The 17,611-nt window shown below is 42.3% G+C and overlaps 1 protein-coding gene across 1 annotated transcript in view; it reads right to left on the reverse strand.

The window, feature by feature from the left end:
- The window catches only part of LOC126195486 (gamma-aminobutyric acid type B receptor subunit 2-like), a 367,244-nt gene that overhangs the window by 89,201 nt on the left and 260,432 nt on the right, over window positions 1-17,611 (reverse strand). Inside the window, exon 14 of the mRNA XM_049934114.1 lies at window positions 5,892-6,063. Within this exon, the coding sequence (XP_049790071.1) occupies window positions 5,892-6,063 (172 nt within the window). The remainder of the gene's footprint in view (window positions 1-5,891; window positions 6,064-17,611) is intronic.

Raw genomic sequence — 17,611 nt, forward strand, 5'->3', positions numbered from 1 at the left:
TACGATTCTGTGTACATTCTTTAAGCTTTCCAGGCACATCATCCTGCTATAACATGCATTAAACAATTGCGAATTCCTGTGATTTGAAATGTTGTGGAGTTTACCACTGCCGTTTACGGTAAATATTAATAAACTCCATCTTGGGCAAATCGTATAAGACTATGTAGTGATTTTCAAGGAAACACCAAAAGTAAAAAAAAAAAAAAAAAAGATAAAACATGGAAAATGATCGTGTAGCATACAATGGTAGATATGACTGGTTGGAAGTCGAGCTATCATACGAACAACACCCCAGCATAAAAAATTCATATTTTAAGGTTTTTCTTTTATGTAATGGGTACATGAACCATGGACCTTGCCGTTGGTGGGGAGGCTTGCGTGCCTCAGCGATACTGATAGCCGTACCGTAGGTGCAACCACAACGGAGGGGTATCTGTTGAGAGGCCAGACAAACGTGTGGTTCCTGAAGAGGGGCAGCAGCCTTTTCAGTAGTTGCAAGGGCAACAGTCTGGATGATTGACTGATGTGGCCTTGTAACAATAACCAAAACGGCCTTGCTGTGCTGGTACTGCGAACGGCTGAAAGCAAGGGGAAACTACAGCCGTAATTTTTCCCGAGGGCATGCAGCTTTACTGTATGATTAAATGATGATGGCGTCCTCTTGGGTAAAATATTCCGGAGGTAAAATAGTCCCCCATTCGGATCTCCGGGCGGGGACTACTCAAGAGGATGTCGTTATCAGGAGAAAGAAAACTGACGTTCTACAGCGTGGAATGTCAGATCCCTTAATCGGGCAGGTAGGTTAGAAAATTTAAAAAGGGAAATGGATAGGTTGAAGTTAGATATAGTGGGAATTAGTGAAGTTCGGTGGCAGGAGGAACAAGACTTGTGGTCAGGTGACTACAGGGTTATAAACACGAAATCAAATAGGGGTAATGCAGGAGTAGGTTTAATAATGAATAGGAAAATTGGAATGCGGGTAAGCTACTACAAACAGCATAGTGAACGCATTATTGTGGCCAAGATAGATACGAAGCCCACACCTACTACAGTATTACAAATTTATATGCCAACTAGCTCTGCAGATGACGAAGAAATTGAAGAAATGTATGATGAAATAAAAGAAATTATTCAGATTGTGAAGGGAGACGAAAATTTAACAGTCATGGGTGACTGGAATTCGAAAGTAGGAAAAGGGAGACAAGGAAACATAGTAGGTGAATATGGATTGGGGCTAAGAAATGAAAGAGGAAGCCGCCTGGTAGAATTTTGCACAGAGCACAACATAATCATAGCTAACACTTGGTTTAAGAATCATGAAAGAAGGTTGTATACATGGAAGAAGCCTGGAGATACTGGAAGGTATCAGATAGATTATATAATGGTAAGACAGAGATTTAGGAACCAGGTTTTAAATTGTAAAACATTTCCAGGAGCAGATGTGGACTCTGACCACAATCTATTGGTTATGACCTGTAGATTAAAACTGAAGAAAGTGCAAAAAGGTAGGAATTTAAGGAGATGGGACCTGGATAAACTGAAAGAACCAGACAGAGGTTGTACAGAGCTTCAGGGAGAGCATAAGGGAACAATTGATAGGAATGGGGGAAAGAACTACAGTAGAAGAAGAATGGGTAGCTTTGAGGGATGAAGTAGCGAACGCAGCAGAGGATCAAGTAGGTAAAAAGACGAGGGCTAGTACAAATCCTTGGGTAACAGAAGATATATGGAATTTAATTGATGAAAGGAGAAAATATAAAAATGCAGTAAATGAAGCAGGCAAAAAGGAATACAAACGTCTCAAAAATAAGATCAACAGGAAGTGCAAAATGGCTAAGCAGGGATGGCTAGAGGACAAATGTAAGGATGTAGAGGCCTATCTCACTAGGGGTAAGATAGATACTGCCTACAGGAAAATTAAAGAGACCTTTGGAGATAAGAGAATGACTTGTATGAATATCAAGAGCTCAGATGGAAACCCAGTTCTAAGCAAAGAAGGGAAAGCAGAAAGGTAGAAGGAGTATATAGAGGGTCTATACAAGGGCGATGTACTTGAGGACAATATTATGGAAATGGAAGAGGATGTAGATGAATATGAAATGGGAGATATGATACTGCGTGAAGAGTTTGACAGAGCACTGAAAGACCTGAGTCGAAACAAGGCCCCCGGAGTAGACAACATTCCATTGGAACTACTGACGGCCTTGGGAGAGCCAGTCCTGACAAAACTCTACCATCTGGTGAGCAAGATGTATGAAACAGGCGAAATACCCACAGACTTGAAGAAGAATATAATAATTCCAATCCCAAAGAAAGCAGGTGTTGATAGATGTGAAAATTACCGAACTATCAGTTTAATAAGTCATGGCTGCAAAATACTAACACGAATTCTTTACAGACGAATGGAAAAACTAGTAGAAGCCAACCTCGGGGAAGATCAGTTTGGATTCCGTAGAAATATTGGAACACGTGAGGCAATACTGACCTTACGACTTATCTTAGAAGAAAGATTAAAGAAAGGCAAACCTACGTTTCTAGCATTTGTAGACTTAGAGAAAGCTTTTGACAATGTTGACTGGAATACTCTCTTCCAAATTCTAAAGGTGGCAGGGGTAAAATACAGGGAGCGAAAGGCTACTTACAATTTGTACAGAAACCAGATGGCAGTTATAAGAGTCGAGGGACATGAAAGGGAAGCAGTGGTTGGGAAGGGAGTAAGACAGGGTTGTAGCCTCTCCCCGATGTTATTCTATCTGTATATTGAGCAAGCAGTAAAGGAAACAAAAGAAAAATTCGGAGTAGGTATTAAAATTCATGGAGAAGAAATAAAAACTTTGAGGTTCGCCGATGACATTGTAATTCTGTCAGAGGCAGCAAAGGACTTGGAAGAGCAGTTGAATGGAATGGACAGTGTCTTGAAAGGAGGATATAAGATGAACATCAACAAAAGCAAAACAAGGATAATGGAATGTAGTCTAATGAAGTCGGGTGATGCTGAGGGAATTAGATTAGGAAATGAGACACTTAAAGTAGTAAAGGAGTTTTGCTATTTGGGGAGCAAATTAACTGATGATGGTCGAAGTAGAGAGGATATAAAATGTAGACTGGCAATGGCAAGGAAAGCGTTTCTGAAGAAGAGAAATAAGTTAACATCGAGTATAGATTTAAGTGTCAGGAAGTCATTTCTGAAAGTATTTATATGGAGTGTAGCCATGTATGGAAGTGAAACATGGACGGTATATAGTTTGGACAAGAAGAGAATAGAAGCTTTCGAAATGTGGTGCTACAGAAGAATGCTGAAGAGTAGATGGGTAGATCACATAACTAATGAGGAAGTATTGAATAGGATTGGGGAGAAAAGAAGTTTGTGGCACAAGTTGACCAGAAGAATGCTGAAGATTAGATGGGTAGATCACATAACTAATGAGGAAGTATTGAATAGGATTGGGGAGAAAAGAAGTTTGTGGCACAAGTTGACCAGAAGAAGGGATCGGTTGGTAGGACATGTTCTGAGGCATCAAGTGATCACCAATTTAGTATTGGAGGGCAGCGTGGAGGGTAAAAATCGTAGAGGGAGACCAAGATATGAATACACTAAGCAGATTCAGAAAGATGTAGGTTGCAGTAGGTACTGGGAGAAGAAAAAGCTTGCACAGGATAGAGTAGCATGGAGAGCTGCATCAAACCTGTCTCAGGACTGAGGACCACAACAACAAAAACAATGGGTACAATTGCAAAAATATTATTATTTTCGATTTCCTTGCATCAGTATATTATTATTAGATGAACTTTCATGGAATTCTCAGTAGCATGCTAATGCTGGTGGGCATTTTGAAGAGCAAATGCTTAATTTAAACAGTCATCCTCAATTTCTTGGCAGCTGCGAGGTATTTATTAATCAACGTTAATACTCAGAGAGACTGACAGGTCTCGTCTGGGGCTTTTCCATTTCACCACATGCCCTCAAAACACCTCCCCAAGTAAACGGCAGAATTTAAGCTGACCGAACGGGTGTCTAGTCAATGGCCTTGCCGCAGTGATGACAACGGTTCCCGTCAGATCACCGAAGTTAAGCGCTGTCGGAATGGGCTAGCACTTGGATGGGTGACCATCCGGTCTGCCGAAAACTGCTGACAAGCGGGGTGTATTCAGCCCTTGTGAGGCAAACTGAGGAGCTACTTGATTGAGAAGTAGCGGCTCTGGTCTCGGAAACAAACGGCTGGGAGAGCGGTGCGCTGACCACATGCCCCTCCATATCCGCATCCAGTGACGTCTATGGGCTGAGGATGACACGGCTGCCGGTCCGTACCGTTGGGCCTTCATGGCCTGTTCGGGAGGAGTATGGGTGTCTAGGGAGAGAAACTTCTGGCCTATCTAATGTGTGGAGAAGTGTTAACTGCCAGGCTTTTTGCTATACTTGTTGATAGTATTGTGAGTCTCTACATAAAAAATACATATCTTGCATTTTGTCTTCTTGACAATGTTGTTACTTATTGATTCTTCTCTTGTGTCTGACAAATTAAATGGAAAAGTCCCGTTTGTGCATGTTGCATCTCCACATACCTTACCCACTCCGGAATCTATTAAGCTGTAACCACAGCTCTCTAGGATGGTGAAAGCCAGGAACGTGAAAGATGGAGTGTCAATAATATAATGAAATAATAAGCAGCCAGCTGCATAAAAGAAATTTAGCTTATTTACCTGTTTCGAGCACTTAGTACTGTTCTTCAGAAGATTATACCTGTCGCATTATCTAGAAGTGTCAACAATGAGATGCATACAGCAAAATTCCATGGTCCTAAGAAATAAGAAGGGATTCAGTATTGTATTACTTACTGCTCCTGTATAATTTTAGGATCATGGCATTTTGCTGTATGCTTCTTATTGTTGACACTTCCAAATAATGTAACAACAATAGCCTTCTAAGGAAGCACACAAAGTGCCTGAAACCTGTACAGAAATTAAATTTCTTATGCAGCTGGTTGCTTATTAATTCATTATATACGACTACAGTTGCTAAGAATGGATAAAATACTAAAGATTGTCAATAACTTCGTAGTTCCGGGCTTTCGCGGCTTGCCACTCACTTTTTCATTCCGAGTCCCTGTTGAACCCCCTGGAGAATATCAGGAATCATCCTTCATGTGTTGGACTTCTGGATTTGGGACAATTCCTAGGCAGAAAGGGTAAATCTTCGTGAACAGGGACTAATTCATTTTTAGAAACTTGCTGGCAAATGTTGTAGAGAGCCGCCTGTAGATGAAGGTGAGCATAAAAAATGTTCCATAGTATTGATAGCCAGCATGAACGTCTAGACCTGAGTGTACCACTAATGGTTCCCATCAGTTTCATTCAAATGAACACCTTTTTCATATGATCGTTGTGGAGTCAAACTGAAGTGCAATATTCTGCTGCAAAGTGTACAAATGTAAGGATTGTTCCTCGGAGAACAGACGTATTTGCTGCCCGTGTACTACCTGTCAGCTTCCTCACTATGTCCATTCGTGTTTACACCTTTTTGGCTGAAATGGCTAAATGGTTCAAATGGCTCTGAGCACTATGCGACTTAACTTCTGAGGTCATCAGTCGCCTAGAACTTAGAACTACTTAAACCTAACTAACCCAAGGACATCACACACATCCACGCCCGAGGCAGGATTCGAACCTGCGACCGTAGCGGTCGTGCGGTTCCAGACCGTAGCGCCTTTAACCGCTCGGCCACTCCGGCCGGCTTGGCTGAAATGGAAATACATTATGTTCATGGTATGTCAGCATTCTCATGGGACACGAAGGTACTTTGGGTATTTTTCGGGGATAGTTTTATGCGAGTTGTCGGCCTTATGCAGAGACAGGCGCTTGGCTTACAGCAGGGCAGCGGCGCCGCGACTCACCCGCTTGGTGCCCACGGAGGAGGTTGAGCCGGCGGAGGAGGCCGCCGGGGAGTCGAACAGCTGCCGCTTGAGGCGGCCGATCTCCAGGTCGAGCGCGGCCATCTCCCGCCGGTACACCCGGTTCTGCACCTCCACACGGTAGTACAGCTCCCGCCGGTCGTCCGTCACGAACCTGCCACAAGGAACACCTCACGTCCACACACCGGCGACAGCTCACAAGCTGGAAATACAACTCCACAGTCTCTTCCCCAAATCTGTTTACCATCACACTCAAAGGCACAAACATTCTTTCACATGACGTGTTTCCCCTTCAAGGATTCTGGTCTTTCCCTCTTTTCTGTCCTCTCATTTACTAGATAACCTTCTGGCTTAGTAATTAAGCACCAGTTTTGGGTAACTATCATTGATCATTCATTGCCAGAATAGCACAAGGATTAATTCTTATATCCTTCTGAGATGAATCTTATACAACCTAAATCCTTTTTTCTCAATTGAGTTTAACATATTTTTCTGGCCCTAATGACTCCATACTCAAGAAAATGTACAACAGTATACCAGCGACTAAATTATTTAAACTTTGGAGAACTCTGTGGCACACAGAGGCGTCCTCTGCAACATCAGAACTGAGAAGGTTACTGCTAAGCCAAAATGCCACTGACGACGAGTAACAAGAGGTGGAAACGGCAAAGGAAGTGAAGTACGCGACGTTCATGTCGAAGGGATCAATATTAGTGGGTGACTTCATAAGGGGCCGAGCATACGTCTCCAGGAAACACATTTTCAAATCGTGACTTCCGAGGACATGCTGGAACAATAGCGACAGGTATATTATCAGATCCGAATGACTTTGGACTTAACACTCGTCACTGGATATCACCTTCGTAACAAATCCACCAGAGACATTTCAACTCTCCTGAAGTGGCCCAGTTTGACTGTTGACGTGATTGTGAAGTGAAATCAAGAAGTAACAGTCACAGCTCAACCAAGACCAAGTAGATTACATGTACTGACGGATATAGATCGTGGAATATTGCGGAGGGTCGTACTAAATTCGCACAAAATCGATAGAATGAATCACTCGTGAATTCCATAATGCTATCTGCAATCGAACTAGCACAACGACTGTGTGTAGGGAATTAAAAAAGAATGGGGTACAGTAGTCGACTAGTTCCTCTTAAGTTAAACACTTCTGTAGTGAATGCTAAGCGACCCTTGACATGGTGTCAAGACGGACACCAATGGACGGTGAATGACTGGAACGATTTTGAGTGATGAATCACGCTATAACCTGCAGAAATCTGACGGAAGGTTCTGGGTTTCGCGAACGCCTGGAGAGCGTTACCTGCCATCATGTCTAGTACCAACAGTGAAGTATGGAGGAGGTGATGTTACTGCGTGGGGGAGCTTTTCATGAGTACGGTATGGTCCCGCTATTCTGCTTAAGAAAACACTAAATACGTAAGGATACGAACACAAGAATGATTCAAATGGCTCTGAGCACTATGGGACTTAACTTCTGAGGTCATCAGTCCCCTAGAACTTAGAACTACATAGACCTAACTAACCTAACTAGGGGTGGGAAATTGCCTCTAAAGCCGGAAGAATCAGGAATGATCAACGACATGAGGATGCAGAAGGCAATGGAAACCACAACATTAAAGACACGTAACGTGTATCCACAGGACATGTGGCCTGTAATTGAAGAAGTGTCATGATGATCTCTCCATTGGCAAAAGATTCCGGAATAGTCCCCCATTCGGATCTCCGGGAGAGGACTGCCAAGGGGGAGGTTACCATGAGAAAAAGATTGAATAAACAACGAAAGGATAACGTTCTACGAGTCGGGGCGTGGAATGTCAGAAGCTTGAACGTGGTAGGGAAACTAGAAAATCTGAAAAGGGAAATGTAAAGGCTCAATCTAGATATAGTAGGAGTCAGTGAAGTGAAGTGGAAGGAAGACAAGGATTTCTGGTCAGATGAGTATCGGGTAATATCAACAGCACCAGAAAATGTTATAACAGGTGTAGGATTCGTTATGAATAGGAAGGTAGGGCAGAGGGTGTGTTACTGTGAACAGTTCAGTGACCGGATTGTTCTAATCAGAATCGACAGCAGACCAACACCGACAACGATAGTTAAGGTATACATGCCGACGTCGCAAGCTGAAGATGAACAGATAGAGAAAGTGTATGAGGATATTGAAAGGGTAATGCAGTATGTAAAGGGGGACGAAAATCTAATAGTCATGGGCGACTGGAATGCAGTTGTAGGGGAAGGAGTAGAAGAAAAGGTTACAGGAGAATATGGGCTTGGGACAAGAAATGAAAGAGGAGAAAGACTAATTGAGTTCTGTAACAAGTTTCAGCTAGTAATAGCGAATACCCTGTTCAAGAATCACAAGAGGAGGAGGTATACTTCGAAAAGGCCGGGAGATACGGGAAGATTTCAATTAGATTACATCATGGTCAGACAGAGATTCCGAAATCAGATACTGGCTCAAATGGCTCTGAGCACTATGGGACTCAACTGCTGAGGTCATTAGTCCCCTAGAACTTAGAACTAGTTAAACCTAACTAACCTAAGGACATCACACACATCCATGCCCGAGGCAGGATTCGAACCTGCGACCGTAGCGGTCTCGCGGTTCCAGACTGCAGCGCCAGAACCGCGCGGCCACTTCGGCTGGCTCAGATACTGGATTGTAAGGTGTACCCAGGAGCAGATATAGACTCAGATCACAATATAGTAGTGATGAAGAGTAGGCTGAAGTTCAAGACATTAGTCAGGAATAATCAATACGCAAAGAAGTGGGATACGGAAGAACTAAGGAATGACGAGATACGTTTGAAGTTCTCTAACGCTATAGATACAGCAATAAGGAATAGCGCAGTAGGCAGTACAGTTGAAAAGGGCAGTACAGTTGAAAAGGGCCAACACAGAAGTTGCGAAGGAAAACATAGGTACAAAGAAGGTAGCTGCGAAGAAACCATGGGTAACAGAAGAAATACTTCAGTTGATTGATGAAAGGAGGAAGTACAAACATGTTCCCGGAAAATCAGGAATACTGAAATACAAGTCGCTGAGGAATGAAATAAATAGGAAGTGCAGGGAAGTTAAGACGAAATGGCTGCAGGAAAAATGTGAAGACATCGAGAAAGATATGATTGTCGGAAGGACAGACTCAGCATACAGGAAAGTCAAAACAACCTTTGGTGACATTAAAAGCAACGGTGGTAACATTAAGAGTGCAACGGGAATTCCACTGTTAAATACAGAGGAGAGAGCAGATAGGTGGAAAGAATACATTGAAAGCCTCTATGAGGGTGAAGATTTGTCTGATGTGATAGAAGAAGAAACAGGAGTCGATTTAGAAGAGATAGGGGATCCAGTATTAGAATCGGAATTTAAAAGAGCTTTAGAGGACTTACGGTCAAATAAGGCAGAAGGGATAGATAACATTCCATCAGAATTTCTAAAATCATTGGGGGAAGTGGCAACAAAACGACTATTCACGTTGGTGTGTAGAATATATGAGTCTGGCGACATACCATCTGACTTTCGGAAAAGCATCATCCACACAATTCCGAAGACGGCAAGAGCTGACAAGTGCGAGAATTATCGCACAATCAGCTTAACAGCTCATGCATCGAAGCTGCTTACAAGAATAATATACAGAAGAATGGAAAAGAAAATTGAGAATGCGCTAAGTGACGATCAGTTTGGCCTTAGGAAAAGTAAAGGGACGAGAGAGGCAATTCTGACGTTACGGCTAATAATGGAAGCAAGGCTACAGAAAAATCAGGACACTTTCATAGGATTTGTCGACCTGGAAAAAGTGTTCGACAATATAAAATGGTGCAAGCTGTTCGAGATTCTGAAAAAAGTAGGGGTTAGCTATAGGGAGAGACGGGTCATATACAATATGTACAACAACCAAGAGGGAATAATAAGAGTGGACGATCAAGAACGAAGTGCTCGTATTAAGAAGGGTGTAAGACAAGGCTGTAGCCTTTCGCCCCTACTCTTCAATCCTTACATCGAGGAAGCAATGATGGAAATAAAAGAAAGGTTCAGGAGTGGAATAAAAATACAAGGTGAAAGGATATCAATGATACGATTCGCTGATGACATTGCTATCATGAGTGAAAGTGAAGAAGAATTAAATGATCTGCTGAACGGAATGAACAGTCTGATGAGTACACAGTATGGTTTGAGAGTAAATCGGAGAAAGACGAAGGTAATGAGAAGTAGTAGAAATGAGAGCAGCGAGAAACTTAACATCAGGATTGATGGTCACGAAGTCAATGAAGTTAAGGAATTCTGCTACCTAGGCAGTAAAATAACCAATGACGGACGGAGCAAGGAGGATATCAAAAGCTGACTCGCTATGGCAAAAAAGGCATTTCTGGCCATGAGAAGTCTACTAATATCAAATACCGGCCTTAATTTGAGGAAGAAATTTCTGAGAATGTACGTCTGGAGTACAGCATTGTATGGTAGTGAAACATGGACTGTGGGAAAACCGGAAAAGAAGAGAATCGAAGCATTTGAGATGTGGTGCTATACACGAATGTTGAAAATTAGGTGGATCGATAAGGTAAGGAATGAGGAGGTTCTACGCAGAATCGGAGAGGAAAGGAATATGTGTAAAGCACTGATAAGGAGAAGGAACAGGATGATAGGATATCTGCTAAGACATGAGGGAATGACTTCCATGGTACTAGAGGGAGCTGTAGAGGGCAAAAACTGTAGAGGAAGACAGAGATGGGAATACGTCAAGCAAATAATTGAGGACATAGGTTCCAAGTGCAAAAACCAAACATCACACTCATCCATGCCTGAGGCAGGATTCGAACCTGCGACCGTAGCGGTCGCGCGGTTCCAGACTGTAGCGCCTAGAACCGCTGGGGCACCACGGCCGGCGATATGAACACATTTTGCAAGTGTTGTGCGCTGTCTAGAGTAGGAAAAATTTCAGAGGCGATGGAGACAATAATTATGTGTATCAACACGACAGTGGACTCTGTCATAAAGCGGCATCTCTGCAGCAACGGTTTGTGGGCAATAACATTCGTATCCAACCCCAGCAGAAGACGTTTGGTACAGAGCGTCGACTTCAGTGTCCAGCATCACACTACCTTTACTCGTTTCAGCAGTTGAGGACGAATGGGCTGCCGTTCCTCCACAGACATTCAGATGCCTCACTGGAAGTGTCCCATCAAAGTTGAACACACCCAGAAGGTGGCGGATGGAGACACACGCCATATTAATTTCCTCTAATAGGCGTCCTGGTACTTTTGATCAGATAATTCAAGTGAAACTAGAGGATAGATTTGGATCCTGAACAGCGACAAGCGAGGTCTGATCCACACAATGTGATCAGAGGACGGAGCGTCTTCCATATTTTCCACCACGTTCGACTGAACCTCACACCTAAGTACTCAGTAATGGCTCGTTCTTATTGCACTTCTACAGGTGTGGACGTGTATTTATTAAGTGTTCGGCGGCTTTTGGTGCTAGATGTACTAACGGCACGCTAGCCATTGCGTAAGGTATCGCTGTTCACTAATTACAAATACCTCAGAGCGTACTGGATAGCGGAAAGACGATGCTGGAGTCCTCAGGTAGCACAATAGTGTTTTCGAAGGATGCCCAATTCAGCCTACTCTACATGCTGGTCGCATAATGTTTGGACGCTAATATCATTTACGTAAAGATACTGAGAACGTTTTATAAGTTATGTTGGAAACAGGAGTTCGACACTCTCTAACTGAACAATGTTGATTAACTCTAACTTACAAATACGAAGCCGGCCGCGGTGGTCTCGTGGTTCTAGGCGCTCAGTCCGGAACCGCGCGACTGCTACGGTCGCAGGTTCGAATCTTGCCTCGGGCATGGATGTGTGTGATGTCCTTAGGTTAGTTAGGTTTAAGTAGTTCTAAGTTCTAGGGGACTGATGACCATAGATGTTAAGTCCCATAGTGCTCAGAGCCATTTGAACCATTTTTTTTCTTTTACAAATACGAAACACTTCCCATGTAATTAAGACATATGTATTGACAGTACTTTAAAATCATTTGTGCAATTAGTAAAACGTCCGGACGTTTGTCACCAAACGCATTTAATTTTATTGATATAAAACATCAACATTGGTTGCAAGGAAACATTACCAAATCTGCTGCAATGCGCAACAAACAGCAGTACCAAACGAGGGAATACCTCAAAAATATGCAGAGATACAACATTTCGTTATCTGTGCAAAAATCGGACGTAAAATATCATATGTAAAATCTACGTCTTTTGTGACGAAATGTTTTTAGATTTAGAAAGCAAGCCAGATTCTAAATTCCTTTAATTACGCGTCATTGATCACGTTTTGCATCGACACAACTAAATGCGTTTAGTGATAAAAATACGCACTTCCTTACGGATGGGAAGACGGGTATGGTGCTGGTGCTGATAGGGCTATGCAGGGTTGAAACATGTCACCAGTGTGCATTACACTTGTAGACAATCAACATTGTTCTGGAAAAGGTGAACAGAGCTTTACCCTCAAAGCCGTTTCATAAAAACAACAGCAGTAGTTCTGTTTCTCTTCGCGAGCTTCAACGCATTCAAGGGATACGGAGAACTGCTCTTTCCGCACAGGCCTTGAAGAACATGATTTGGGAACGTCAAAATTGCTGGAGATTTGGGAAATGCTCATGGAGAGGCCAAACTGCCAATTGCGCAACAAGTTGCTGACGTTGCTGTTGCCATGGCTAAGAATGCTGGGCGGAATGCGCGGTCTTCAGCCAGTGTGCGAGCTGTGCCACCACAGCTGAACATTCCATGATCCACCGTTCGAAAAGTGCTGCGAACGGTTGTGAAATGGTACCTCTAGTGCGGTTTCAGGCTGCCGTGGATGCAGAAGGGCGTCATATTGAGTAACTTTTGTCTCTTGGAAGTAAACACTGCATGAAGTTACCAAACGTGACCCTCTCATGCGGAAATTAAAATGTGTTCCTTTCACTGGTTTATCCGTTATCTCTCACCCGTATGTCCTTACAATGGTTTCCACATAGTTTCATTGTCCTACGATGACTCGTTTTCCATGGCGGCCCTCTCATGTAACGAAAGTTTAACAATAACCAACCTGTGTGTACTTTTCATGCAAATCTAAACTCCTTACAACAGCTTTGCCATCCAAAACGTAGAAACAACTTGTCACACGGAAGGATGACATAAATATTATTTAAATTTGTGATTCGGCAGAGCATTATGAAGCTAATTACGATACTATAGAAGGTTAAACAAAATTTTCACGTGGAAATAAGCACTGAGTGAATCTTGTGCGTGAATCATAAATTTATGTTGATTTGTTTATCTTGCCTTACAATTACATCCCATGCATTGTTAATGTATTCTAAAGCACAAGAATCAGAAATCGGAGTTATAAGTGATAGGTTATTATAGTATTCAAGGCTTCCACATGTCGACTTAATTTCACCAAAACAATATGGCGACAGTGTATGGCAATAACAGATTGTGAAATAAAGCCGATCGAAGTCCACGTATAGGCATACGCATCCTTTGCTTAAGTTGATTAATCGTACAAGCAAGAAGTAATGTAACAATACAACTGAGGGACCAACAGTTTACTAAAAGCTGTATAACGAAGAATTTCTTCTAGAGGAACATCAGGGAAGAATACCTTGGCTGTGGTTGCAGAGGCACCAAAGAAATAGAACGGTCGAGATCAGAATCTGGTAATTGCCCATAATTAGTCACGAGTAAGAAATTGGTAAAGAACTTTGTTTTGCAATATTTTATCTGCAAATTAACGACATATCATGATTTAACGAGAACTAATGAAATTTATCCGTTCTCTATCTTTTCCTACCTTGTGCTAAACTACATAACATCTGATCCATAAATGTAAGGTAGAGCTGTTTACCATAATTTTATTTTTGTCATTCCCTGCAATTGTGTCCTCCTAGAGTTAGCTCTGTTGCTGCAGCATAGCGACAAAGCAGTTAAGTAAAACATTATCAAGCATTGGATACATAGTGACTTTATATTCGCATCAGGGTCGGAATATTAAAGAGCTATGCGTTTCTGTAAAATGTGATAGTTACTTGTACAACTGTCGAACAAAAGCAGTTATATGGCAACTATAATGAGAAGCAGGAGTTTCAAGTCACCCAGTCTGTTGCCATGGCACGAAGAACACATCAAGAGTTCGAGTCCTGCTACGATATGTATTCCACAGTTTCAATAAGTGAAAGTTTCCATTTAAATGTACCAGTGCGCCGACTTAACTGGAGAGAGAAGGTTGTTAATAGCTGGGGAAAAACATCCTTTAGTGTCGGAAACTAGTCACTGCTAATGACTGCTCGGTAGCATTGTTTCATTGCCTAGCGACCACAAAAAGCCAGCCAATGAAGGACGATGCCTGAGTAGTTAGCAGAAGCCACGTTGCCGCAAGAAAACCAAAAGTGCGCAGTTGTTAAATGTAACAGTGGGTTTTGGCATGTAACTGGTGTTGTCGTTTCGCTTTGCCTAAACTGAAATCTCCTTAGTAATTTTTTTCGATATAATTAATGTTTATTTCATGGCAGACCATGTCCAATACGAAGAGTGAGTGCAGTCACAATACATGAAACGAATCGGAGGAAGAAAAGCATGCTACACCAGCCAGGAATATATGCGTTGAGGGTGGAAATGTGAGTCCTCATTTTCTGTGAAACAGTCCGTAAAAGCACTGCATCAGCTTTCAAAACCGAGTAGATTGGAACGAGACGCACTTCCTAGCTTCAGGCACCAAGAAATAAACAGGCCGAGGAAGAGTCACGTTGTAACGCCATTCGTCGTCTTATACTCCATATAATTAGAATTATAGAAAGGAACACCCGACACTTTGCAAACTGCTAGTGTCACTTCAGAAGGACGATCTATATACAAGGAGAGGTCAAAACAGCGACAGTTAGAAAAGTGTATCTACTTCTACATCTACATCTATTCTCTCTGCACCACTGTGAAGTGCGTGGCAGAGGATGCTTCCTACTGTACCAGTTACTGGAGCTGCGTCTCGTTTCAGACACTAACGGAGCGCGGGAAGAATTACTGTTTGAACGCCTCTGTGTGCCCTGCCATTTATATTGCATGCGCAATACCTACATCTACATCTACATGGGTACTCTGAAAATCACATTTAAGTGCCTGGCAGAGGGTTCATCGAACCACCTTCACGATTCTCTATTATTCCAATCTCGCATAGCGCACGGAAAGAATGAACACCTATATCTTTCCTTACGAGCCCTGATTTCCCTTATTTTATCGTGGTGATCGTTCCTCCCTATGTAGGTCGGTGTCAACAAAATATTTTCGCAGTCGGAGGAGAAAGTTGGTGATTGGAATTTCGTGAGAAGATTCCGTTGCAACGAAAAACGCCTTTCTTGTAACGATTTCCAGTCCAAATCCTGTATCATTTCTGTGACACTCTCTCCCATATTTCGCGATAATACAAAACGTGCTGCATTTCTTTGAACTATTTCGATGTACTCCGTCAGTCCTATCTGGTAAGGATCCCACACCGCGCAGCAGTATTCTAAAAGAGAACGGACAAGCGTAGTGTAGGCAGTCTCTGTAGTAGGTCTGTTACATTTCCTGCCAATAAAACACAGCCTTTGGTTAGCCTTCCCACAAATTTTTCTATGTGTTCCTTCCAATTTAAATTGTTCGTAATTGTAATACCTAGGTATGTAGTTGAATTTGCGGCTTTTAGAGTAGACTGATTTATCGTGTAACCGAAGTTTAACGAGTTCCTTTTAGCACTCATGTGGATGACCTCACACTTTTCGTTATTCAGGGTCAACTGCCACTTTTCGTACCATTCAGATATTTTTTCTACATCGTTTTGCAGTTTGTTTTGATCTTCAGATGACTTTATTAGTCGATAAACGACAGCGTCATCTGCACACAACCGAAGACGGCTGCTCAGGTTGTCTCCCAAATTGTTTATATAGATAAGGAACATCAAAGGGCCTATAACACTACCTTGGGAAACGCCAGAAATCACTTCTGTTTTACTCGATGACTTTCCGTCAGTTACTGCGAACTGTGACCTCTCTGGCAGGAAATCACAAATCCAGTCACATAACTGAGATGATATTCCATAAGCACGCAATTCTTGAATATTGGTGTGACCTGTGCAACTTTCCAGTCTTTCGGTACGGATCTTTCGTCGAGCGAACGGCTGTATATGATTGTATGGAGCTAATGCATCAGCATACTCCGAAAGGAACCTAATTGGTATACAGTCTGGACCAGTAGACTTGCTGTTATTACGTGATTTAAGTTGCTTCACCACTCCGAGGATATTTACTTCTACGTTACCCATGTTGGCAGCTGTTCTTGATTCGAATTCTGGAATATTTACTTCGTCTTCATTTGTGAAGGCATTTCGGAAGACTGTTTAGTGACTCTGTTTTGGCAGCACTGTCTTCGATAGTATCTCCATTCTATAGCGCAGAGAAGGCATTGACTGCTTCTTGCCGCTGACATACTTCACATACGACCAGAATCTCTTTGGATTTTCTGCCAGTTTTTGAGACAACGTTTCGTTGTGGAAACTGTTATAGGCATCTCGCATTGAAGTCCGCGCTAAATTTCGAACCTGTGTAAAAGGATCGTCAATCTTGGGGATTTTGCGTCTGTTTAAATCTGGCATGTTTGTTTCGTTGTTTCTGCAACATCGTTCTAAACCGTTTTGTGTACCAAGGAGGGTCAGCTCCGTCGTTTCTTAATTTATTGCGTATAAATCTCTCAATTGCTGCCGATACTATTTCTTTGAATTTAAGCCACATCTGGTCTACACTTGTATAATTAATTTGGAATGAGTGGAGATTGTCTCTCAGGAAGCCGTCAATTGAATTTTTATCTGCTTTTTTGAGTAGGTATATTTTTCACTTATTTTTCGGGGATTTGGGGATTACAATATTCAATCTCGCTACGACAACGCTGTGTTCACTAATCCCTGAATCGATTTTGATGCTCGTTATTAACTCCGGATTATTTGTTGCTAAGAGATCAAGTGTGTTTTCACAACCGTTTACTATTCGTGTGAGCTCATGAACTAACTGCTCGAAATAATTTTCAGAGAATGCGTGTAGCACAATTTCGGGTGATATTTTATGCGTACCTCCGGAATTAAACATGTTTTTCCGCCAACATATCGATGGTAAATTAAAGTCACCACCAACTATTATCGTATGAGTCGGATACGTGTTTGAAATCAAACTCAAGTTTTCTTTGAACCTTTCAGCAACTGTATTATATGAACTGGGAGGTCGGTAAAAGGATCCAATTATTATTTTATTCCAGTTGCAAACAATTTCCTCTTCCCATACTAACTCTCAGGAAGTACCTACTTTAATTTCGCGGCAAATCAAACTACTTCTGACAGCCACAAACATGCCACCGCCAACCGTGTTTAGCCTCTCCTTTCGGAACACCGTTAGGTTCTTCGCATAAATTTCGACTGAGCTTATGTCCGGCTTTATCCAGCTTTCAGTGCCTATAGCGATTTGAGCATCAATGCTTTCTATTAGCGCTTGGAGCTCTGGTACTTTCCCAACACAGCTACGACAATTTACAACGGTTATACCAATGGTTCCTTTATCTACGTTCTTCCTGTGTTTCGCTGCTCCCTTCGTGACTGAAGCCCTTCTTGTGTTTTC

This window comes from Schistocerca nitens, chromosome 7, assembly GCF_023898315.1.
Source record: "Schistocerca nitens isolate TAMUIC-IGC-003100 chromosome 7, iqSchNite1.1, whole genome shotgun sequence".
Taxonomy (NCBI): domain Eukaryota; kingdom Metazoa; phylum Arthropoda; class Insecta; order Orthoptera; family Acrididae; genus Schistocerca; species Schistocerca nitens.